At 42.1% G+C, this 26462-nt stretch overlaps 1 protein-coding gene across 1 annotated transcript in view; it reads left to right on the forward strand.

Moving 5' to 3' along the window:
• PCNX2 (pecanex 2) overlaps window positions 1-26462 on the forward strand; it is a 313479-nt gene that overhangs the window by 53593 nt on the left and 233424 nt on the right. The window contains exons 2-8 of the mRNA XM_073879043.1: window positions 561-766; window positions 1362-1482; window positions 2165-2201; window positions 8745-10043; window positions 13766-13913; window positions 14052-14197; window positions 16366-16459. Coding sequence (XP_073735144.1) covers window positions 657-766; window positions 1362-1482; window positions 2165-2201; window positions 8745-10043; window positions 13766-13913; window positions 14052-14197; window positions 16366-16459 — 1955 coding nt within the window. The 5' untranslated portion in view covers window positions 561-656. The remainder of the gene's footprint in view (window positions 1-560; window positions 767-1361; window positions 1483-2164; window positions 2202-8744; window positions 10044-13765; window positions 13914-14051; window positions 14198-16365; window positions 16460-26462) is intronic.

The following is a 26462-nucleotide window of genomic DNA, read 5'->3' on the forward strand; positions in this document are numbered from 1 at the left end:
GGAAGGAAGGAAGGAAGGAAGGAAGGAAGGAAGGAAGGAAGGAAGGAGGGAGGGAGGGAGGGAGGGAGGGAAGGAAGGAAGGAGGGAGGGAGGGAAGAGATGTAACATTAACCTTTTTCCTTCCTTCTTTCCTCTGTTCTCAACAAGGCGTTTTGTGCTTTGTTGAAGGAAACGGCATCTCAAAGGCCTTTCTTCCCTATGTGCTACAAGCAGGCATGCAGGAAGGCCAGATCGGGTTCTGGAAAAGAATTAGAAGAACATGGAAAGGCTGAATATAAAACACCTTTTGTTCTGCGGGGTTCCTGCCTGCAAATGAATTGTTGCTCATCAACTCAACTAGTACCAGAACCTGAGAAACAAGAAAGATGTTTTTAAGATAAAAAAGATAGCAGCTCTTTCTTTCTCCTCAGGTATCACAACCAGGAAAAGTTGTAAAGCCAATAAAATTTGAAACCTTGCCCAATTTGTATTCAATAAATAGTCCAACAATGCTTTCAGATTTAAAACAAAAGATCGTCCTGCAAACAAATGAATTTTTTTCTTTCTTTTCTCCTCTTTAGGCTTTTCCTCCAAATGCTATCACTGCATTTTTTTACTGCAGTTCAGTGACTATATTCTTCACAATAATCAAACTGGTCAGTTATCGCCTACACCTCATGTTTGATAAAGGAGAAGTAATTCAGCAGAGGCCCTCCGGAAAGAAAGAAAAGCCAAATAAAGACAAAGAGGCCAACAAGGAACATATAACTAATCACAAAATTCCAAGGTAACATGTCTATTAATGTGTCAGTTCATAGTTTAAATGTTTTAGTTTTGGTTAAATTTTTTTTTCATTTATGAGTTGTTTATGAAAACACACCAGTATAGGCAGAGACTAATATGTACATTTTTCTTCTCTTGAAGCATACACTTAAGCATAAAATTGATACTGATAATCAAGATGGTTTAACTATTCATTTGACCTTATACCATGCTCTGGAATTCATTTGCATTAGGCTTAACACAGCCAAATATTTGACTTCAGTGTTTTTATCTTGTCATCTAAGTGCTTCGTGCATGCCAGAGTGTTTTCAAAAAGAACATTTGTGTTTGTTATTATAGAAGTAATACATTGCACAGACTGAAAAATTAAAAGTGATTCTTGAGTGTCACTGTCACTATTCTTGTCCTTATTTCTGATAGTTCCCTTAGAAAGCATGTCTTATTTTAAAAGAATATTTATTATCCTCCCTTAAGAACAAAATTTGTGTACCTTGAATATTACAAAATAGAATCTAGGAAAAGGAGTTGGTTAAGGACTAATACAAAGTCATAGTTCTATTTGCTAATATCACTGCTGTTGTGTTTCTTCTGTGCATTAGCAGTAACAGGCAGATTAACAATGGCAAAAAGGAAGAGCCTCATCGAAGCCTCTCCACGCCTCCCCTCCGCTGCAGCTCCAGAGGGCAAAGCATAAACTCTCATCACTCATCTGGGCCACTGGTCAGTGTGTGTTTTTCTGTTTCATGCTGTTCTCGTCACGTAGTGTTGATCATGCCTAAAATGGGAACGTGCAAGGGGAGCAATTCTAGTTGTCGATACTGCCCTTGTGCTGGTGGTGTACCACATCTCAGAGTGTGGAAGTGACCTCAGGGGAGCCCTTGGACCATGAGATAAACACCCAGTCAGGTGCTGGACACACCGCCCCGGCCTACCCCTGCTGGGCTTGCCACCCTGGCCCGAAGAACCTATCAGCAGACCTTGACTTCCTTCTCCCCTCTCCTGTCATTCATTGTCTTCCCCTGGAATCAACTGCACCACTCCACATTGAACCACAGCTGTCTCTTGGCAAGTCAATAAACCCCTTTGCTGTAGATGAACCTTATTGGGCTTTATTTCCGGTCGTGCACGGTAGCACATTCTTCTCTCTCCTTTTTACTTTCTTAATTATCAAACGCCTTTTATCACAGTACAGTGGTCTTGCTTGAATATCTGCACTTACCTATATTCTGTATTCGTTTTTGCTCTCCGTTTTATTAGAGGCTTACGCAGCGTGGACACTGTATAGTCTCTTCCCCACGTGCCATTGGGAAAACGAGTAGCTTGCCGCTCCGCGTCTGCTGACTGCCTGGAAATGGGCACTGAGCTGAGTCACATATTGATTTTTGTTCTTCCATTTGTTTAGGAGTTGCCGGCACAGGAGACAGTGGAAGATCTCAAAGGTAGAGTGTTTATTATCACCATTTAATAATTGATCACAGCATTATCTTCAGTGAAGTGAAAAAGAACTTTTGGAAAACAGAATGCCAGTGAATTAATTCAAAATAAGAACCATACTTAAGACTGCATAGTTTTATTTCAACTTCATTTCTTCAACTCTTAATTTTAATTATTTCTCATCGGATTTTGTACACTGCGTCTACTTTTAAATTGAATGTTTTATTGGATCCTATGTCATTTTCCTTTCTCCAGTTTGTGCTTATTTCATGTGGCTCAGAATAGCAGATAGAAAACAGGATTAATTCACCATTGATGTACAAACTTCTTATCTTAGTACTTGCATTGAAAAATGACAGAGGAAATGATACTGCATTCCGTATACTGCATCTGCTTCAAGTTACGAATTTTGTTTCTGGGAACTTTCTTTTAAGCCTCCAGATTTTTATTTTCCATTTTCACAAAGATTTCATTTTATTATCTTTTGATTGCCTTCAGAAGACTCAGAAAAGAGCTTTTGGAGGCCTGAATTAACTACTTCCTTTCTCTGCGTTTTTATTTTTTTGTAGTGCTACTGTAAAGAGAAATGTATGCTTTATTTAAGTTTTGAAAGTAGTGTAAAATTTTATCTTCAGGAAAACAGCTGAAATTAGCACTTGGGTCTGAAAACCTAAAATGAAGTTTCTTTTGTTATCACTCAGCTAATTTCCCTGATAATGATGTGTAAAGGATTATTCAGATTCTTTTTTCTATATTACTACTATGAAAAAAATGAACTTTAGTTAGGTTTCAGCTATTAGTTACACACAAAGTTTCATAACACACACACACACACACACACACACACACATTGTTTTGTCTATTAGACTACTTATTCCAGATCAAGCTATTAACAGTATTACTCTACATCCTTTCAATGTCTGTTCTGGGCTTTTGACTTCACCATTCCAATTGAAACAATTCCTTCCTTCCTTCCTTGTACTAGGAATTACAGTAGAGGCTCTGCATATATCATTTCATTCTGAGTCATAACAAGTCAACTGTAGAGGTGGCATTTAGACCCACAACTGACTGCTAAGTCCAATGTTTTTTCAACAACACTGCACTAGAGCAATTTTTTTTCCTTAGACCGATCTCATAATACACCATCCTAGTATTCAGTTCTTTTCGTTGTTAAAAGGCACAATGGTGTTCTTTTTTTAACAGGTCTATTGAGATGTAATTCAGATGCCATACAATTCACCCATTCAAAGTATATAATTCAATGACTTTTAGTATATTCACAGAGTTGTATATCTGTCATCACAATCAATTTCAGAATATTTTCATTACCTGGAAAAAAACCCCCAGACTGCTTAGCCATACTCCTCAATCTCCCTGTCTTCTCCAGCCCCAGGCAACTACTAATGTACTTCCTGTCTCTATGGATTTGTCCATTCTGGACATTTCATATAATGTGTGATCTCTTGTGACTGGCTCCCTTCAATTAGCATAGTGTTTTCAAGGTTTCAAGGTTTATATATGTTGTAGCTTGTATCAGTGCTTCATTTCACTTTATTGCCAAATAATATTCCGTTAAATGACTATACCATGTTTTATTTATCTATTCATCAGTTGATGAACTTTGGGTTCTTTGCACTTTTTTTTGCTATTATAAATAATGCTTCAGTGAACATTCATTGTGCAAGTTTATGTGTGGACATGTGTTTTCATTTTCTTGGATATATACCTAAGAATGGGATTGCTGGATCATGTAGTAACTCTGTTTCCCCATTTGAGGACCTACCAGACTGTTTTAGAAGGCAGGTGCATCATTTTACATTCCTATCATCAATATATGAAGGTCACAATATCTCCATGTCTTTGATGATACTTGTTACTGACTATGTGTTCGAATATAGCCATTCTAGTGGGTGCGAAATGGTATCTCACTGTGACTTTGATTTGCATGAAATTAGTCACTTTTTTAATGACTAATGATATTGATGTTTCATCATCATCATTATCTTTAGAGAAATGTCTGTTCAAGTATTTTGCCCAGTTTTTAATCACGTTGTCTTTTTATTGGTGAGTTGTAACAGTTCTTTATATGTTTTTGATACAAGTCCCTGATCAGATATATTTGCAAATATTTTCTCCCACTCTGTGGTTTGTCTTGTCACTTTCTTATTGGGGTCCTTTAAAGTATAAAAGTTTTTAATTTTCATGAAGTCCACTTTATTGTTTTTTGTTATCGTTGTTGCTTGGGCTTTTGGTGTCATATATAAGAAACCATTGCTGAATGCGAGGTCATAAAGATTTATCCCTATGTTTTATTCTAAGAGTTTTATAGTGTTAATTCTTATAATCAGGTCTATGATCCATTTTGAATTAATTTTTGTGAATGATGTGGGGTCGGGGTTCAACTTAATTCTTTTGCATAATGTTTATTAGTTGTCCTAGGATCATTTATTGAACAGACTATTCCCCCCCCCCCCATTAACTTGTCCTGGCATCCTATTGAAAATCAATTGACCATACAATAAGGGTTTATTGTTGGACTTTCAGTTCTGTTCTTTTGGTTTATATATCTACCATTATGCCATCATCGTACCATATTGATTGCAGTTGCTGTGTGATAAGTTTTGAAATTGGGAACTGTGAGTCCTCTAACTTATTTTAGCTATCCTGGGTCTTGTACATTTCCATGTGAACTATCAATTTCTTAAAAAAAAATCTGGGCTATTATAAGGATTGTATTAAATCTGTAGAAAAATTTGGGGAGAATTGCCATCTTAACAATATTATGTTTTCCAATCCATGAACTTGGGATGTCTTTCCATTTATTTGGATCTTTGAATTCTTTTGATGATGTTTTGTAGTCTTCAGTGCACAAGTCTTGTACTCTTGTTAAATTTATTCCTAAGTATTTTATTTTTTTTAGATGCTGTTATAAATGGGATTGTATTCTTAATTTCATTTTAGCTTGTCTATTGCTAGTATATGGAAATAGAATTGATTTTTGCACATTGATTTTCTATTGTACAAACTTCCTGAATGTTTATTAGTTCTAAGTTTTTTAGTGGATTCCTTAGGATTTTCTATGTACAGAATGATTATCATCTGTGAATAGAAATCTTTTGCTTTTCCCTTTCTAATCTAGTTGCCTTTTCTTTCTTTTTCTTGACTAATTGCCCTGTGTACAATTTCCATTACAATGTTTATTGAATGTTGTAAGAGTGGATATCATTGTCTGTTTCTGATCTTATGGGAAAAGCATTCAGTCTTTCACCATTACATATGATGTTAGTTTTCAAGTATTTCATAAATAGCCTCTATCAGGTTGAGAAAATTCTCTTCTATCTCAGTTTGTTGAATATTTTTGTCATGAGAGGGTACTGGATTTTGTCAGAGGCTTTTCTGCATCTAGTGACATAATCATATAGTTTTGCCATAGTGTCTTTCTTGACATATATTTTTAGTAATATAGTATGTTTTTACAGTTGAAGTGTCAAGGATAGAAAACAAATGACTACATTTGGTTGGATTTCATTGCTAAGCAGTATCTTGGTGAAGTCATTTTGGGCAACTATTTTACTTGGTTTTCCGGGTAGGAAATTCATTATTGAATTTTTACTTAGGGTTAAGCAGGTACTGAGGTATGATGTGCTAATGTATTCACAAAAGACCCACTTATAGGCCACAGTATGACTTTATTTATGTATATGCAATAAGTTGTAGTTGACCAACTTTCTTCTCTTGGTTTTCTTTTCTTGGCTTTTTACATTTTCCTGATTGGCTTCCCTCTCAGTGTCCTTTGATTGATCCTCCTCTGTTGTTTGACATATAAAGGCTGGAGTATCCTTGGTCTTGGTCTTGGGCCCCTTTCTCTTCTCTAGATACTAGGTCTCCCTTGGCGATCTCATATCTAGCTTTAAGTACCATCTATGTGATGATGGTGAGTAAACCTGTTTCTCCAGTTTTGACCTCTGTCTGGACTTCAGTCTCATGCATCCAGCTGCTTACACCTATTTCCTCCTGGATAAGATGTCTAATAGTCATATTAAATGGATCACCGCTTGATCTCTCCATTGCTGTCTCTAAATCTGTACTTCCTCTGGTTTTCTCCGTATCAATAAATAGTCCCAGCACCAATCCCATTATCAAAACTTTAAAATCAAGGAGTTTTCCTTGGTTTGTCTTTCCCTCACTACCTTTAGCTTTAATTCATCAGCAAGTTCTGTCAATTTTACTCCAAAACATATTTCAAATTTGTCTATTTCTCTCCATGTCCACCACTACTGCCCTAGTCCAAAACACCATTATTCATCAACTGCAACAGCTTCTTCCCTGGTCTCTTCTTCCATTTTTTTTTTTTTTTCCTTTATGAAGAAGAGGTCTTGTAGCGCCCTTCTCTTCTAACAGTTTTGTCATACTTCCCACAGTCTACCTCTCACGCAGTAGGCAGGGTTATTTTTAACAACCTAATTCAGATCATGTGCTCCTTTGAAAAACTCCTGCTAGGTTCACATTATTCTTAGCATAAAATCCAAGCTCCACACTTTGGCTTATATTTTGGACGCTGCCGGCCTTGTTGATCTCTCTTGCTCTCATTCTCCCTTTGCTTTTTCTACTCCAGCTTCACGGACTTTTTTCTTCTTCCCCAAACATGCCAAGCGAGTTCCCATCACAGGGTCTTTGCATTAAGTCCTTATTTGTTTTAAAACCTGGGGTGCTCTTTTCTCTCATCTTTATGTCAAGAAATGGTCCTATTGGCTTATTAATCTGTACAATCATAATTGTGTGGTGTGGGAGGTAATGAAGCAATAAAAATGCATTATGAATGTGTTCTATAGACCCAACCCAATACCTGAGGCCCTGCCTGGGGGTTTGGATTTCTCATGCAATATTCTGAACAAATGCACTTGATATTGGTCAGTCAAGGACAACCACTTTGATGAGACAATATTCAAGTTGAGATCTGAATGGCAAAGTAAAGGAGGCATACGCATAGGTAGAGAGAGAGAGGCCATGTGAGGGTCAGATCAAGACTCAGAGGATCTGGGCTCTACACTCAGCTCCATCAGTAGTGTGGTAAACTTGGACAAGTTTTTTGACCCTTCTGTTCTTCTATTTCCATGAAAAGGTATCTACTCTGTATAGTAGGAAAACCTGCATAGGGGTTGCTACAAAGTAAAATGATCTTCACTGTTATCATCAGCTAACATTCTTGAGTGTGGATAAAATAATAGGCTAGTTTCTTTGGAGGATTCAATGAGTACGGACTATGGTTGTTTTTCTAGAACTCTGTACGATCCAGTTAAGATGATAATTTATATAAATAAAGCTATAGCTTAAAAAGTATATGGTAAGTAAAGTTTAGTTCCATAGACATTAATTGCTTAAGGAGTTCAGAAGAGAGCTTATTTCTGGTTAAGGTGATCAGGGGAAGTTACATGTTGAAGGAGGGATATGGAAAAAGCCTTGAGTGGGGTCTTCAGTGGGTGAAGAAAAAGAGCATTCCAGGTAGGAGAGCTATGTCCAGAGTTTATACTCAATTCTTTCTACAAAGTGCACCTGGTGGCAGAGGAGTGTAAGTAAGCCCCCAGAGAACAGTCTTTATGATAGAAGTGAACGAAAATTGAGGGTATTTATTGATTGAATGACCATAAGGCTAAGCAAGAAGGAACAACCAAAAGATTACCCCAAGATTTCAAGCTCAAGAGACTTAGGGAATGGCAGGGTCATTAACAGATTGAGGGAAATTGGGAGAAGGACAGAGCTCACTTTCAGCCAGCATCAGAAGTATGTATTATTGCAGATACAATTTAGAAATGTTTTGAAAATCTATGAACCACATCGGAAATGTGAGGTTATTATTTTCCTCAGGTCAAGGCCCCAGCAAGCCCATTGCTAAGCCCTTGGCCTGGTGCTTTCCATGTCTTTCCTTATAGATCCTCTTGAGAGCATTCAGAAGTTGGTATAATTATTCCTATTTTACAGAGAGGAGGTTAAAGATTAGAACAGTGGTTCTCAACTGGGGGTTTCTCCCTAGGGAACGTTCGATAATTTCCAAAGACATTTTCCATTGTCATGATTGAGGACAGAGTTGCCACTGGTATCAAGTAGGTAGAGGCTAGGGATGCTGCTAAACATCTTGCAATGCGTGGGACAGCTCCCCACAGCAAAGATTTATCCGGTCCAAAATGTCAGTAGCTCTGCAGTAGCTCTGCAGTTGAGGATCTTGGTTTAGAGGGATTAGGTAATTTGCCCAAGGTAACGCAGCTAGTAAGTAGCAGAGCCAGGACCTTTCCAATAGGGCGTCCCAAACACGGTATTGAAACCCGCCCCGCCTCCTGAGGCCGCAAACCAGCAAAATCTAAAAGCCTGAATTAGTATTTTAAATGCAGAGATTTTAAGAGTAATTTCGCAGTGGAGGTGATATTTAAAAAATAAGCATCCAATCACAGTGGTGGCCGGAGCTCCTCCTAGCCTTGTTATTAGGAGATCTTGCGCGGCCGTTACTCATCCAGTTCCGGAGCTAATGCAGTTCCTGCTGTCCATTTCAGGTGTCATTCTCTCAGAAGACCAAGCGGTAGGACCAGGGTCCTCTACCTCACCTGCTGTTAAAATGGAAAGCTCCCCTGCTTGTAAAGCGTCCGGCCCGGAAACCAGGACCGCACCAGCAGTACCCACGGAGCCAGCTGTGGCAGAACGTGGAATCGGTGACAAAGGGAAGGAGAGAGGAGGCCAGGGGCAGCCCCCTCTCCGCCACAGATCCGAGGGCGGCTTAGTGGAGAAGGAGGCCTTGAAGAAGTCCCCGCAGCTGTCCTTGTCTCAGTACGACCCACTAGAAACGGACGTTTCCTTCCAGCCCTGGGGCAGTGAGAATTCCGTCCGGAGTCCGGAACCTGTGGTTTATGCCCAGGGCTCCTTAAGGGAACAGTGGCAAAGCCGGCCAGCCGAGGACAGCCTGAGCAGCAGCGGCCCCCAGTGCAGCACGGTGATCGCCAGAGCTGCGCGCCCGGCGCCCGGCGCCTCCGGCCGCGGGGACCCGCCGCCGACCCAGGAAGTGGACTGCTCGGACAGTGAGGTGGCTGTCACTCTTATTGACACTTCGCAACCTGGAGACCCGCTGAGTCTGCGGGAGCCCATTAAAATCGTCATCACCATGAGCAGCAGCCCGAACTCCCTGACGGACTTGGAAAGCTCGCTCCCCCTGAAGGTGATCGGCGCCGAGAGAGCCGGCTTGAAGTCGGACGCCGAGCCGGCTGCCCCGGGGGTGGCCAGTCCTCCCAGCCCAGAGCAGATAAGAATTCCTGTCATCACCCTTGAGCTCTCCGAGGACGGGGGAGGAGGCGCTATGTGTCCCGAAGGCAACGGAAGTGACAGGACCCCGGAGAGATTGATGGTGGAGGCGTCATCCAATCAGTGTTCTGGCTATGAATCCGGGGAGGGGGGAAATGCCACAAAGGATGGCAGTCCGTCCCCGGGAGACCGCTCTGACACAACGCCCCCCTTCACACCTCACGAGGTCCCCGAGTCTGGGGGGGGAAAGGAAGGCCAGGCTAACCTTGACCCGTCATCCTGTAAAACTAGCCACGAAAAGAGACACACCCGGGTTCTCAGTGTGGACAGTGGGACGGATGTCTTCCTGAGCAAAACTTCCACAGACATGATCAGCGATAAAGAAAAAACAATGCCAACTTCCAAATCTGATCTAGAGGCTAAGGAAGGACAGATACCAAATGAATCCAACTTCCTGGAATTTGTCTCCCTCTTAGAATCAATCAATACTTCCAAGCTGGCGGCATCCAGCCAAAGGAATGGCCCAGGAGAGCAGGACAAAGACAGTGGGCTTCTCGGAGGTACGAGTCCACATCAGTTCTGTCGTGATGACACAGAGAAGGCAATCCATATCGTAATGAGCTTCTGTGATGTGGTTTTACAAATATTGGGTCACTGCTGCTTTGGCGATTTTTTTTTTTTTAAAGATTTTATTTATTTATTTGAGAGAGAATGAGAGATAGAGAGCACGTGAGGGAAGAGGGTCAGAGGGAGAAGCAGACTCCCCGCTGAGCAGGGAGCCCGATGCGGGACTCGATCCCGGGACTCCAGGATCATGACCTGAGCCGAAGGCCGTCGCTTAACCAACTGAGCCCTCCAGGCGCCCTGCTTTGGCAATATTATTGGTAATTGCCAGATGTGCCAATACTAAGCTGTGTGTTGAGCATATATTATTAACATTGGCTTACTCCAGCAGGAAATTTGAGGCAGAGTAGTGAATGTTTGGCTTCCCTAGGAGGCAACAATATTTATTTCCAAGGAAATGAGCAATTATATTTTATCACTGTGACAAGAACTCACAGGAGATTTCTCTCCCTTTATGGAACTGATGCATTCTGGGAAAGCTGATTGTAAAGCACATTTCTGTGAGGTGAACCCACTTTTCTGTTGAATTCCATTATGAAATCCTTGTATGAAGAACTCCCTAATTATCCCGACTTGTAAACATAATGATAACAAACACGCAGCTTCTAATGTGTGCCAGGCACTGTCCTAAGCACTTCATGTGTATCAACAGGGATGACTGTACATTGTGCTTTGCCCCAGAGGGTCCTCAGTCACACCATTTTGCCACCATAGTTAGTAATAGCACTGCCTTTCACCCTCAGAGGTGTTCCCAGTTTGAACAATAAATTATACAGTTACTTTCATCTTAACTCATTTACTCCTCATAGAACCTTATGTTATGGGTACTATTATTTCTCTTTTGCAGATGAAGCTCAGAGATTTTCACTAACTTTCCCAAGTGAGTCTAGTAAGTCTAGGAGAAGTACCAGAACTGAGCTTTTATCCCAGGCAGTCTCGATCCAGAGCCAATGCTCCTACAAACTATATTTCCTTTATGAATGTTAAGATTCATTTCTTTTCCACTTGCTTAATATCTCGGGGCTCCATATCCTCACTGGCAAAAGGATATTACTGGACTAGAGTTTTCACAAAATCTTTTAACTTTAAGTGTCCATGTTCCTGTGATTGTTCAGTACATTTCTGCCTGTGTATCTGATAAAATAGTGTCTGTGTGGTAGGCTTGCTTACTGGCCGTTTTATTTGCACGTGCAGGCTCCTTTCCTTTGCTCCTTTCCTTTCTCTGCTACTCCCAGAATGCGTAGTACTTAGTGCCAGAATTGTCCTTTTGCCCGTGGATGTTCCCCGCTCTCTGGGACAGTCAGGGGCCCCTCTGGCTCCATGTTGGCAATGACCAGCAATTTGCTTGTTTCTTTTGCTTTTCCGGTGTTCTGCCAAAAGGATTGCTGTGCTTGCCATTTGGCCCACCTTTACTTAAAAACACATTAAGCTTGGGTATTTAACTTATGTAAGGCGAATGTATTCTTCATTTTACTATGTCTCTATATCTAAGAGTCTGCATATAGAGTGATAAGAACAGGAAAGATTCAGGTAGATATTTTAACAACCCAGGCAGTACGAGAAAGCATTGATTACTTTGAGATAAAAATCTTTCAGATACAGGATTTGGGGGTTCATCTGTTTTATATAAATATTCATGCATCTAGATTAGCACTGTCCAATGCAACTTTCTGCAGTGATGGAAATAGCCCATGTCTGCTTGTCCAGTACAGTAGCCATTAGCCACAGGTAGCTGTTAAACACTTGAAATGGGGATTGTGCAGCTGAACAACTGAATTTTTAATGTTATTAAATTTAAATAGCTCCACGTGGCTGCTGGCTACCATATCGGACAGTGTTGATCCGTACATGTGTGTCTGCCCAGGATGCAGTGTGTATGGTGGATGGAGCACCAGTTTTGGCACCTCTGAGCCCAGGGCCAAATTTTGGTTTTACGGTACCAGCTGGGGGAGGTTGGACAACTTATTAAATCCATCTGAGTCACAGTTTCTTCAGAAAAGCAGGAATAACAAACGATATGTTACAGATTTACTGTGAGGATCCAATTAGGAAAATATGTAAAGTTTTGCTCCTTGATCAATTTCAGCCTGTTATTCTAAATTTCCCCTCAGGCCATACGTAAAGTTTATTTTATTTGTCCGCTTAAGTTTCTGCTCTTCTTGAATTTTTCAGCCAACCACATTCAATCCAAACAGTATAAAGTTGGAAATCTAGGGGTGTGCAAAGAAATATGGATGCTATAAGGTTTTCTGTGGAAAGGAACAGGCCTGCAGATACAGCAGGGAGTGAGGAACTGGAGTGGATTATATGCCTCTTCCAGGAGAGGACAGAGGTTTTTAGACCTCTGTCTAAAAAGACTAAGTCTTTTAGTTCTTGGAAGGCAAGAACGAAAGGTGGCAAATTAGATGCTGTTTCAGTGGTGCCTTATGACTTTGAGATCGGTAATAACATCTTCTTGCTCCTCTATCACTACATAATAACTTGTTATGTGTTGCAATCTAAAAACCCATTTCAGAGTGTATTTCTAAAACAACATGACAGTGTTGAATGATATCAGCAGCCTAGGCAATGTGCCCTCATCTTTCCCCTGCTTGGTAGTGAAATAATGCTTGACCTTTACACGATTGTAAGATACATGATTTCTCAGTTCTCTCGAAGGTTTTCTTATATTTCCAACCCAGGTCCTTTCCGCAAAGGGCTTTATGATTATCTTCAGGCCTTGGGTATATACTAAGGTTCCAGGCTATGAAAAACCACACTCTTATCTCTGGTTGGAAGCAGGGACAAAAATTAGGAAAGCTCTCAGTAATTAATCAAGTCCTGGCCATTTGGGGCCAGTTATTATGGGGGTTATTGTTTGGCTTCCAGGACTCTTTGCTAGAAATAATGATCTGACTTCCTACAAGTCTGACTTACACATAGTATATTGGCTTCCTGGGCTGGTTGCTGTACACTGTCAGTCAGAGTTCTATTTTCGTAGAGATCCTATTTCATATTCAGTCTCTTCTAGAATTTCTAAGAAGATAATCCTAAATGAAGGTAGAGATGCTTTTTGAAGAATTATCCAAAGTATGGAAGAATTGAAACAACTTAATAATTTACAACAATAGGGGTCTAGTTCAGTAAATTATGCTGTATCAATGTAATATTACATAACTACCATTTTTAGATGATGTAGAAGAATATCTAACCTCATTAAATATTTATACTTTAACATAATCATTAAATATCTATATTGTGACTTAACTTTTATAAAACAAAAAAGCATATATACCAAAAAAAAGGTCATGATCCTGGAGTTCCGGGATTGAGTCCCGCATCGGGCTCCCTGCTCAGCGGGGAGTCTGCTTCTCCCTCTGACCCTCTTCCCTCTCGTGCTCTCTGTCTCTCATTCTCTCTCTCTCAAATAAATAAATAAAATCTTTAAAAAAAAAATAAACAACTTGTCTCCAACATATATGCGCTTATGTTTTTCAAATATATTTAGGTACTTCCATAATTAGTAAAATTAAAATTTATTTAAACACATTCTGAATTCATAGGTGCTATAGAGATTTTCTGTCTATTCTTGTTTCAGTTTTGGTAACTTATTTTCAAGTGCTTTCACATTAATTTCTTTATTTAATATTATGTTCACACACAAAGCAATGTTTTTCAGATAACTGCTCCCATGAGAAAAAGGAGGAAATCCAAGAAAGTGAAAAGCCTAATGGACACAGTTCCAAGCAAGGAAAACCAGACCTGCAAAGTCAAGACCACACTAGCACCAGCCCCGTGCTCACTGAGCCTGCCAAGATCACGACCCTGTGAGCATAACTTACTTACTTAGCTTCGTGTTGGTACGAAGTGTGAAGCAGCTTCATTTTGGTGGCTGCTTCTTTTAATGATTTGTTAAGAATATGGAGGAGTTGCAAATAGTTTTTGAAACTTTTATATATGTTAAGTTTCCAGGGCAATAGACAAAGACAAATAATCTACAGAGTAACTTCCCAGCAAGATAGTTCTGTCTTGCAAGTCATCAGTGGGCCTGAAACATCTGTGCAAGATGAGATGTCTGTGGATGCTATGCATGTCTTCATTGATGAACATGGTAAGTCTTTAGAGCTCTTTGCTAATGAGGAAGGGATAAAGCTGGTGGCTTTCTCACGCCCACGTGGTCTCTTAGCCTCAGTACTAGACTTTGGAACAGGAAGACTTAGTCCTGTGATTGCTCGCATATAATGTTCTTAGAGCAGAGTGTGCCCCCTCCTGCCTCAGGGCCTTTGCACATAGCATATGTTGGTGCCCACAATGTGCTATTTATCCTTCATATCTTAATTCTAAAAACGGTTCTTCAGGAAAACCTTTCCTGGACTCCCCAGACTTAATCAGGTTCCTATGCTTTTTGCTCTCTGAACACCCTGTCCTTTTTCCTTCTTTGATACTGTTATAGCTTCTGATTATTTATTGACTTATAATTTGATTAATGATGTTGCCCACCTCACAGTTGTGAACTTTAGGAAAGCAGTGCCTGGCACCTAGTAAATATTTCTTGGATGTAAGTTGAAAATCTGACTTTGATATATATATTTTAGTGCCTTGTTATAAAAAGGATTTAAGATAGAAAAAGAAAGAAAAAAAGGAGAAGGAAGGAAGGGAAGAAAGAAAGGGAGAAAGAAAAAGAAAGAATTTTAAGTGGCAAGTTCAAAGTTCTGTAGATAAGGGACATAGGTCCTTGTTTTTTGAGGATGGGTCTTTGGCTTAAGTCCCTTATATCAATTAATGTTTGTTATTTTACTCTGAAAAGGATCCTGGTTTGGATAATAAATTATATGTTTACCCTATCTACAGATGAGTAGCTTAAGGTTTGAAGTGCTTTTGCATCTGCAGAAATACAAAGAAGTCTTTTACATTATAAAGAACAACATTAACCCTTCTATCAAAGCCTCCAGGGGGGCTTCGGTTTGTCCTTATTAATGTATCTCTCCGTGGGCAGCCTCTCCAGGTTGAGGTCCAGTCCTTCAGTCTCCATTCCAGCTACTTGTCACCAACAGGGTTAATTACACTCCCGTGTCACCAGCAGGGTTAATTACGCTCCCGTGTCACCTGAAGAAGGTGTTCCTAAAACCTCTTCTCCGGGGAGACCACTGACATTTACAAAGTGAACTGATTTTCACACCGCAATACCCTGAACCTCTTTAGCAAGCTAATTTAACTCTGCAAATTAATTCCATCTCTTGGTTTTCCTCATTACCAGCGCGCTCCGCCACTGCTCATCTGCAGATTCCGAGGTGGGGATGGTCTCATGTGTGCCACCAATCAGAGCCGCACCCCGATAAGCCTTTTTTTGCACAGGATACAAAAAACTCCAGTCATGGCTTACGCTGATCATACTGACACATGATGAAAACACGCAGAACAGCGAACTGAAGGGAATACAGTTGACCCTTGAACAACATGGGGTTGAACCGTGCGGGTCCACTTGTACACAGGGATTTTTTTGGATAAATACAGTGCAGTATTGTAAATGTATTTTCTCTTCCTTATGACTTTCTTAATAACATTTTCTTTTCTCTGGCTTACTTTATTATAAGAAAACAATATGTAAAACATGTAACATTCGGGGGCGCCTGGGTGGCTCAGTCGTTAAGCGTCTGCCTTCGGCTCAGGTCATGATCCCAGGGTTCTGGGATCAAGCCCCGCATCGGGCTCCCTGCTCCGTGGGAGGCCTGCTTCTCCCTCTCCCACTGCCCCCTTTCCCTCTCTCACTGTGTCTCTCTCTGTCAAATAAATAAATAAAATCTTAAACAAACAAACAAACAAAAAACATAACATTCGAACTGTGTGTGAACTGACTTTATGTTAGGGGTAAGGCTTTTGGTCACCAGCAGGCTATTAGTAGTTAAGTTTTGGGGGAGTCAAAAGTTATATGTGGACTTTCAACTGTGTGGGTGGTCGGTGCCTTTAACCTCCACGTTGTCCCAGGGTCAAATGTATATAAAAGTGAGTTAAGAGATGGTGCAAATTAATCGATAAAAAGCAATTAAGTAATAGGTAACTGAGGCAAACTTGTCTAAGTATATTATTACAGGGGTATGTCAAGATGATTTTCTTAGTTAAGTTACACATCCTGTGGAAAAATATAAAGAATGGACCTAGATTACTGATTATTATTAAAACAGTCTAAAATGAGGTCCCTCTAACTTGAAAAAAGTGTAAGCTGCAATGATCAGATACCAATAATTTCTAATATTCTTTGCTGAAATTTTGATTTTCCAGGGGAAATTAGATCCTGCTACTTAAAGTCTGGAAATCAGAGAGAAGGCCCTTTACAGCATCTGCCGTCAAATTATGGCAGTCTCTCTCATGCTCGGTAAGTGGAGATTTGGTTTCAGGTTTGGGAGCTGTCACGTTGCTGGGGGACATGCAAATTACTCTGACTGTAAATGAAGTGAGGATCCTGGTTTAGAGTCAATGTGTTAATCCGTTCGTAGGTGTCAAAGCATGTGGGTTTTGTGTGCGAGAAAGAAAATCTGATGTTGTAGAAAAATAAAAAATAAATTGAACTGTTTTCATAGTAGCTAGGTCCAAAAATGAATATAAACATGTAAATATGAATAGGAATCCTGTGCAGACAACAGTGCTACCTTCAGTTAAGACGGTGATGCAGCTTGAGAACACGTTCTTAAATTTGTCCCGAGGAAGGGACCAGAACCATAGTTAGTTCTCATCTGCACTAGTGAAGGCTAGCTCTTTTGTAGATAGGTGATCTAAACATTTGTTCTATTTTCCCTCCTTCAGAATGTATTGAGTAACTTTCTAAATTTGTTAATTAAGTTGATATTAAATTAGCTTATGTATCTGGAATATACCTGGATTCATGGCAGCATTGGGCAAGCTGTAAAGCTTACTAGTGGTGGATTGAATTCATTGTTCATTCTGGACTTCAAGATTCTTTTTTTTTTTTTTAAGATTTATTTATTTATTTTGGGAGAAGCTCAAGCATGTGTCTGAGCAGCAGAGGGGGGTGTGGGTGTGGGGGAGGGAAGGGGAGAGGGAAAGAATCTCAAGCGGACTCCCTGCTGAGCGCAGAGCCCGCTGGGGCTCACTCTCATGACCCTGTGATCGTGACCTGAGCCAAAAATGAATGCTCAACTGACTGAGCCACCCAGGCACCCCTGGGCTTCAAGATTCTTTGAGGATAATCCATGTGGACGGACTCAGTTGCTTGCTTTAAGTGTGGAAGTACATTTTTCATGTACATTTCGTTAGAATTGTATGTATATTTGAAGATTTATGGGAGTCCTTTGTGGTGTGATTGGAATGCCTTAGGCTTCATGCCTGCAGAGTACAAAGGGAGTTACAGGAACCTCAATTCCAGATCCTGTGGTTGAGTGCTCCTTCCCAAGGTCAAGTTTCCCTGAACGGGTGTGCCCAGGAAATTCAAGGAGGAGCCTCCCAAGGGCCTCAAAGAAAGTTCCTCTTAGACCTTGCAGTCTGGTCTCCAGCTGGGATTTTGTTGTATGCCAGCCTTCTACGGCGTTCCCTCCCTGTGTCACTGCTGCAGAAGAAGCTGGTGTCGGCTGTTCCGGAGATCTGATGGGCGCTGTGGGCGGTGGCTCCCCCCAGGCCACACCGTCCCACCTGGGCCCCGACCCTGAAGCAGGGTACTGTGTCCAGAGTCACTCCTGTGGGGAAACGGGCATGTTCTCCTTCCCTTCATCCTCTGTCTCCTTCAGGTGCCCACATTCCAGTCAAAACAGAAAACAAAATTCTTCTCTAGCCAAGAAACACGCAAAGTCTCCATGCAGAAGTCTCCCAAGAGGAGAGGGAGCTTTGCTGTCCACACCTCGGCCCCAGCCCCCAGGACAATTTGTGACAGGGGCTCGATGGATTTAGGGGTCTAAGACGGCAGCTTTCTTGGGCCAAGTATTTAATTCCGTGTGAACACAGCTTTGAAAGCTGTCTCATTTTTCTGCAGTCCTCAGTTGGAAGCGGTAGTGTTTTTAAAGTAAATTTAGAACAATTATAAGACCCTTATCTTATCCCAAAGTAAAGTTACAAGACTTTGTTATTTTTATTTTCCTGGACAAATGTGCTTCACTTTCCCCCTTGATAGATACTTCAATTGCATTTGCCAGGAAGGCCTGTTAGCATAAGGTCACGTATCCAGAGCCTGAAGAGACTAAAAAATGTGGTGTGCAAATCAGAATCAGAGACAATGTCTACAGGGTTTCCGTAGGCCCCGCCTCCTCAGACCATGCCTCTTGTGGAGCTACCCTCCAACTTTTCTTCTCCCCTAAGCGCTCTCTCTTTATTAAATTCCCCCGAAGTCTTGTTTCTTTCATTTCCCCTGCATTTCCTCCCCAGATTCGAGCTCTTTTGTAATCTGTCCTCCATTCCCAGAGCTGCTTGGATTTTGCCACAGGGCATTTCCTCGGAGGAGTTGAGCGCTCTCTGCCAGGTGAGGCCGTGGCTCCGCATGTCTGCTGGGGGCTGCTGAATGTTTTTGTGCTGAGCACCCCTGCGAAGCCATGTGGAGAGTCTCGGGTCAGTCCTTCCCGAGCTCTGCCTTTTCACGTGCATACCACAGATAGACCCCCTTCCTGTTGCACATGAGAGAATCCAAGTCTAATAGGCCTCATCACTGTGGAGATTTTGGGTCATGGTAACAGACATCTTGTAGATGTTTTCAAGGGTGTGGTTTCTCTTTCTCCATCACTCTCCCATTCCCGTTGCTGTGTTTTGACACCACTCTCGAAACACCCTGCTCTGGTGGTCAGAAGATGCCTATCATAGACCCAGGCCTATGTCTTCTCTCATTTAAGTCCAGTGAGGACAGCATACTGCTTTCCCATAAACCCCAATGGAAGTCTCATCGAGTCTGATTGGTTCTGACTGGGCCATGTTCCCTGAGCCCAGTCACCAAGGCAAGTACTTGACTTAGCTCTACGTTCAGATGCAGAGCTGGATTGTAGGTTCCCCCTGAGAAAGTATGGGGGTGGCTCTTCAGAGGGACATTTGGAGTAAGGTGGATGGATGCAGGGCAGCAAAATCAACAGATGACCCCTGAGGACTCTCTGTTTCTGGTAAAATGGATCGATTAGATTAATTACTGAACTGCTCTAAAGAGAAAAAGGATCAAGTTTTGTAAAAGCAGCTTTCCCTTTCAAGAAAAGCTTTATATAACGTCCCTAGTCATCACTAACATTTCTTGGGTGTGAACATGCCGATGGAGAGTTCTTGGCCCACCACCTCACATGCCAAGTTCTGTCTTTGTCCACCTGCCCTCTCCCCAAGGTAATTTAACAGGGCATTGGTTTTAAGAGCTCTAGGAAAGAATGGCACACAGCCGTGCATATCTTCTCCTCGTCGTGCTTCACAGACAAAATGGAATAATATACATGTTTGCTATCACACGGACAGACTGTTGCTTGAGATTATTCATGTTCTCTAGACTGTCTATGCGCTAAAATAAGTTCGTCGTTTAAAGGGGACTTTGTTATGGGGTGTTGCGGCAATTCGGTGGCTCATTTGGGCATAGGAGATGTAGAGTGTGCTTCTTGCTTAATGCGTGAGAACAAAACTCAAGTCACTTCACTTAGCAAAATTATAGTGTTGAAGCGGTTCCCTCGGTAGTTCTGGGAAAGTGGTTAAGGGGGTGCCATATGTTTAACTCATGCTCAGGAAAAATGGCTCAGTTCTCTTAGAGTCAGATGATCTTCTGGATTTAAACTGTTGTCTGACAGGCTTATGCTGGATTTTCCAACAGTCTCAAAGTCCTCCCCAGGTCTGGGGACATTGAAAGCTATGCCACCCATCATGGGAGGCTGATTTCTTTGGATTCGTAGTAAGCCTTGGCTTTCATGGCAGTTCATGATATAATGATGATTTGGGTATCTTTGAATTGGTTGTATGAAGGAAAAACTGTTGTAAATAGGATAAAAGCAAGCGGGCTGGTTCAACTGAAATATTTTAACCCCTGCATTAACATACTGCTGTGTGAGGGGTGTGCATGGGGGAGAGCATCCTCTCTATCTCTAAGGTAAAGAATGATACCAGAGCGGAAGGCAGTGGACCGAGTGCAAGGCCACAGGTTAGGATTTTGCCACTTAGAAGGGCCAGGTCCCTTACGCCTCACACCCGTGTCCAAGACGCCTCTGGTTTTTCTGTGGGAAGCAATGTTATGGCAGTTCCTGGCCCTGGAGGAAGCATTTCCGTGTAATAATTCTGGCAGTGGTGACCACCACTTGTGAAATATGTATTATGTGCGAAGCACTCTGCTAAGTCATAAATTATCTAATTTCACCTGCATGACAGAACGGAGGCAGGTGATATTTGCTCCATTTCACAGCAAAGGAAGTAAGACCGTCTAAGAAACATGCTCGACCTCCGTGGCTAGTAAGCGGCCTCTGGACACGTAAATCTCCCTCCCTGCTCCTCTCCCCCAGCATGGGCCACAAACTCAGAGCTCTGTGGCTCCCAGGCAGGGTGGCTACTGCAGTCCACTGGAGGGCATTGATCCTTTCTGCAGAGGGCCTGCTGCTGCTTCTCTTCCGTCTACTTAAGCCTGGTCCACTAAGCCTGGCCTGACCGGATTTTCCAGTATTTTCTCCAAGGGGCTAAAAATACACATTTATTTGTAAAATTCTATTTTGTCTCATGTTATCAGTTTTATTTATTTATTTATTTATTTTGGGGGGGAACTACCGCAGGCCACAGATGATGTGTGTGCTTGGCTGTGTGTGGCCTGTGGACTCCTGGTTGTCCACTCCTGCTCTGAAGCCTGGGCCTTCACCCCGCAACCTGAGTCCTCCTGGGGAGCAGCCCTTCCTGCAGATACATGCCCTAGGGAGATGCCCCAGTGCACGTCTGGGCAGGTGTGCAGTGAGCCTGCTCCTCCACACCCCTGCGCAGCCCTGTCCCTCATCCCTCCTCTCTGCGAGGCCCACACGAGCCCACTGTCAGCCCTTCCTCTAAACATCTGCTCTTCTTTGCCTTGAATGCCCTTCTCCATTCAGTCCTACCTTTTGGAATAATCATCTCTCAAAGCACAAATTACAACCTGCCTCCTTATGCTTCTTTATCTGATCAGTCCCTACTGCGAAAATAAAACGAATTTTCCGTGTCACCATCAGAGGAGGGCTCATCGCATTCTCTCTGGTGCTTCATTTATTTGTGTAGGACTCCTATCTCTCCGGACTGTTCTTGTCTGGAGAAAAGTGTGCCTTTAGAGCCCTCACTTAGCCCTCTGCAGATAGATGTTCAGTAAGTATTGAATTGAATCAAATTGAATCACTGGACATGACACAGGTAGGCCAGTTGGAGTTCTGGACCGTGAGCAGACCAGCTGGGCATTTAGGGGGAGCGGGTGAGGAGCTGAATAGGAGGAGTTGAGTCGGGCCCCGGGGGCCATGAAGACTGGTTAGGCAGTTCACGCTTTGTTCTACTTATAGCAGAAGCAATCTGACCTATTTGTGGACAGAAACAATCCCATGAAGATGGGATTGATTATCAAGACAACATCAACAAATGAGGCCCTCAACTTGTGATGGGTTAGAATGAGAGAGCCAGAAGCAGTAGCAGTTTGCCTGGTCATTTGAATACAGAATGTTATCTTCTTTTTGTAAGTGGGAAAATGGACCCCAAAAGCCCCCAAACTAAAACTAAAACAAACAGACAATCCTGCAAAATGGCTCTGTTTAAACCCACTGTACGTAGAAATCAGAGATTGCAGCTGAGGTTAGATTTTCCCATCTTGTATTCCATTCATCCCTGAGGCAGCAGTTCTCTGTGTCCGCATGGACGGGGGCTGTGATGGAACACTAGGACCCATAGTACCCCCAGAGCATGCACACGAGCGTCAGTCTTAGGCTCATCCAGGTTTCGGCTCCTACACTCCTACGAAGTTTCCGGTTGACACTGAGCAACTTGCTCAGCCATCTTAGGTATTAGTTTCCTAATCCATAAACGGAAATAATATAGTAATCAATTCACTGGCTGGCTTTACTAGTTAAATATAGTAGATATCGACAGTGCTTAGGACGGTACCTACTATAAGGACGTTGTTGTTATTATCTGCAAACACAGGCAGCAGGCCAGGGGCTCAAGTTCACTAATGGCCTTGTAGAGCAAAGCATCCTGACTTAACCTCGGTGAAAGCCTTCCCTCTTGGGCTTTTTTGAGTCACTTTATGAGTTTTTAAGGTGGTTAAGTACTTTGCATTCTCCCTGTCAACCTGTTGTGTTCCAACATTTGGGCCTCTGTCCTAATTTTAGAGCAGGTACTTTAATATTGTATCCCTGGCTTCTCATGCCATTAAATGTTGAGTTCTCCCACTATAGTAAATATAAACTTGGATTTTGAACTTGGAAGGATTCCTAGTTAGGGCTGTTGCTAAGCTATTCAGCCATGGAAGATATTGGAAAAGCAGCTTTTTCCCTGTAAGGCAGCTTCAGTGGCTGGGATGGCCTCCAACTAGGCCATTAAACCACTGATTCTTATTATTGGCAAGCAAACCACTCCTCTTTGCCATTGTTCATTCCAGTTGCCATGTGACAGTTTTATATCCTTGACTCCCAAGCATGAATAGGGAATTGTTTGCAGTGCAACGTCCATGTCTCTTTGGGGATTCCTGGAGGAAACCAGGGGAGGAAACAAATTTCCCTCCTTGCTCTCACTGTCATTGTGCGAACCGATGCATTTCTCATTAACTGCCAAAGAAATTTAAGCAGCATTTTCCGGTTGTACAATAACTGTCCATAAAGCAGGTACCTTTGGTTACGCTCTCTAACATAGTTCTGTTTTCCCCAGATACTAGAAGGAGGGAACTATGGCTTGAACTGCAGCATTTGGAATTGCTGCTTAAAAAAACTTGCAGAGGATAAATTCATTACCCAGCACATAGGACTGATTTTGTAGCTCAGCCCAAAATGAGCTAATCTACCTAGAAAGGTAGAGTCACTGGTTTGCCCAGAAAATCAAAGTTGATGTAGGCTATCTGCTTGGAAAGTGTGTCTTGTATCTAAAAGGTTCATTGCAGACTGGACTTTTGTTTATTTCCTCTGTAGGTCTTGCAATTAAAGCTTGATAGTTTCTTTGCCTTGTTCAGCAGAGATTTACCTTTCTTTTGTCTATAAATTCTTCCAAGTTAACATCGCAGAGCTTTCTTGTGTGAAACATGTATAACCATGCTTCAGTATCAATCTGACTTTTCCAGTGTCATAAACAATCTAATGAAAATGCATACAAAATGCATATTGTTTGCTCTCCAGTGAAATCTGATGGAAAGACATAGTATTTACATTCATTTTGAACATCCATTATTCAAAAAGTAGGCATAATAGTCTACTGAATGGAAGCTCATTCGGGAGAATACTAGTTTAGATTTTATTTATTTATTTGAGAGAGAGTGAGAGAGCACGCCTGTGCACACAGGCGTGCAGGGGCAAAGGGAGGGCCAGAGGGGGAGGAGAGGGACAAGCTGACTCTGAGTGGAGTGCTGGGCTCCATCCCACGACCCTGAGATTATGACCTAAACCTAAGCCAAGATCCGATGCTTAACCGACTGAGCCACCCAGGCGCCTCTGGAGCGTCCTAGTTTATCGGATTTTTATTGAGGGATTTTTGTACCTCAACTTGTTTTTAATTGAAAACATAGAGTAGGTTGGGTAATAGTGTAGTGATTTATCCAAATTCACTTATTTTTGGCTTTTATTTGCTTTTGAATCATTGTAGTACATATCGAAGCAGATATTGTTCTGGTTATAAACTAGGCTTATTTTTGGACACTGCTATATCTCCAAACCCATCGAGTACTACACTCCAAAGGTGGATCAAAGCCCTGCACTTACTCTTTGTTGCCTCTTTAGAATTCTTACTCTTTAGTTGACATTACCAACCTTTCTGACCCTTATCTTAGTTAAACTTTCCTTTTTGTTGGGATCAGCTCTCAGGAAAGCCCTTTCAAGCCACAATGATATGTCCCTGGTTTCCAAAGAAGTCAAGTAGCAGGAAGTTGCAAAAAATAATTCTCTCTTTTAGACCTCTTTTTTTTTTTTTTCATTAGTCAAAAGAAATAGCGATCCCTGGTTTGGACTAGCTGAACTAGAGTATGCGGTATTGAAGTTAGTCAATTAGGTCTTCAAAATGTGGAGAAAAATGTGAATTCTCCCAATATTGGATAAGCTCAGTTCTGTGTCCCATTCAGGTTTAAGTTGGGAAAATGTGAACTCTAGTTGTAAGTATTTCAGAGTTTGCATATAGCTACATTACTATGTTGACTTGCAAAGTGGAGAGTTATATGTGTACTGCTTTAAATTAAAAAAAAAAACTTTCGGGGATCTGGGTGCTTTTGATCACACAGGTGGAAGTGATCTGGAAGAAGCCCAGGAACATCCAGGGGCTTGCCTTTGAAGAGTTTCTGTCATTCCAAATGTCTGTGGTTTCTGTCTTACTGTCTGATCCTTCCACTGTGGCCCTTATTTCGGTTTCTTGGACACAGGAGAGAGAGATTAAGTTTTCATCCAGGCACAGAGTCATAAGGATGGAAGGTTTGTGAGGTTGATTCTAGAAAGACCTCTGTTCTGAGGCCCCTTCTCTGCATCACTGGGAAGGTCTGCTGCACCAGGGGCTTCTGTTTTGGTGGTCATACCCCCGACTGCCACACGGTGGCAGCAGACCCCGTGCTGGAGGCCCTGTCCCTCGCCTTCCTTTTGCTCAAGGGCACGGGTGAATTTTACCTGTGAAAGGAGAGTTGTTTCACAGACTTTAAATCTAGAACTCATGTTAAAATTCAGTAATACAGGTTATCGTTTTCAAAATAGTGTTGCTTTACTTAAATATCCTACATATTGAACACATTGCTTGCTGTGACTTGCATTTTTAGGCTGCGCCCCCCCCCCCCATACCCCCCCCCGCTCCTGGCTGTTAGTTCCCGTGTCCCCTGAGGAAGCCTGAAAAACAAAAGGGACCAGCAGAAAGAGAGGCCCTCCTTCTCTAGATGGTGGGTAGGCCACAGTTTTGAGATTTGGGGAAGACGAAGAATTTCAGGATTTTTTTCCCCCACATTAATGGGAAAATATAGAAGAAGCATATGTTTTTTGACTGTTCCTTGTAGAAGCCTAGACAAATGGAATGAAAACCGGGAGGTACAATATGGTGGAACGCTGTTGCCATTAATCTGAGGCCCAGCTCTGCCCATACAGGAGTCACCATTCTGGCCCAGACCAGCTTCTAGATCCTGGCCCATCTTGATTTCCTTCTAGTGGCTGCTTCTTTAGTAACTTCTGTCATTAGCCACTATTTTTGCTATTGCTTTGAGCTCACTGTCTAGTTTAAATCAATTTATTGATGCCATCACCCTGAACCAAACTAGTTTACCAGAGATGAACCAGAGAGAGGGTAATCAAGACCAGATGCACAAGTGTTGTTCTGTGGTAGCTCAGAGTGTAGTTTTACTACAGGGTTGGAATATTACTGTTTTAGAGAAGGAACTCTCTCTTAAAACTCAGCTCTTTCATATTATATTTATTAATGCGAGGGGAAATCTCTGGCCTTAAGTTAGTAAAACAGAGACTTTTTATTTTTTATGTATTTATTTTTATTTTTTAAAAAAGATTTATTTGTTTATTTTAGAGAGAGAGAGGAGAGGAGCATGAGCGGGAGGGGCAGAGGGAGAGTGAGAATCTCCAGCAGACTCCATGCTGAGTGTAGAGCCTGACGCGGGGCTCGAGCCAAGCCAGCCCCAAGATGACGACCCGAGCAGAAACCAAGAGTCAGAAGCCCAACCGACTGTGCCACCCAGGCGCCCCAAACAGAGACTTTTTAGATCCTTGTGTGGCCATAGTGCACAGCTAAAAAAGGGAATGAGCAGCAGGTAGTCTGGGAACAGCTGTAGGTAGAAGATGGACAGGCGTTCTTTAAGGATTGGTAGGAAGACTCCTGTCCACTCCGTGAGTTTTGTAACATCACCGCCTCTTTGGTTCTTGAGTGGGCTAGCTGGTGCACAGAGGTTACAGCCATATCAGGACCCCAAGAACAACATCTAAGTACAGGGGGAAATCTCTTCCGGTTGACCAGTGCTGACTGTCACATCGAATCATCTGCTGGCCAAAGAGGAAGCCACTGCAGGCTTTCTGTGGCGGACCTACCAGTCATAGAGCTAGGACAAGGCTGGGCTTTCTTAATATTGTCACACTTTGTTTAGAATATTCAACTTTCATGAAAGAGGTTGAATAAGAGAGAACTTAATAAGCTACCTTAATAAGCTTAAGTTTGGGTCTCTTTTTATAAAATAAAGAGGATTAGGTGCGAGTTGAGCTCGTGACACTCTCTCCCCATTCATGCTAATAGAGACAACTAGAAGTAATGTAGGA

This window comes from Callorhinus ursinus, unplaced genomic scaffold, assembly GCF_003265705.2.
Source record: "Callorhinus ursinus isolate GAN/ISIS: 27379988/994484 unplaced genomic scaffold, GSC_fseal_2.0 scaffold32, whole genome shotgun sequence".
Taxonomy (NCBI): Eukaryota; Metazoa; Chordata; class Mammalia; order Carnivora; family Otariidae; genus Callorhinus; species Callorhinus ursinus.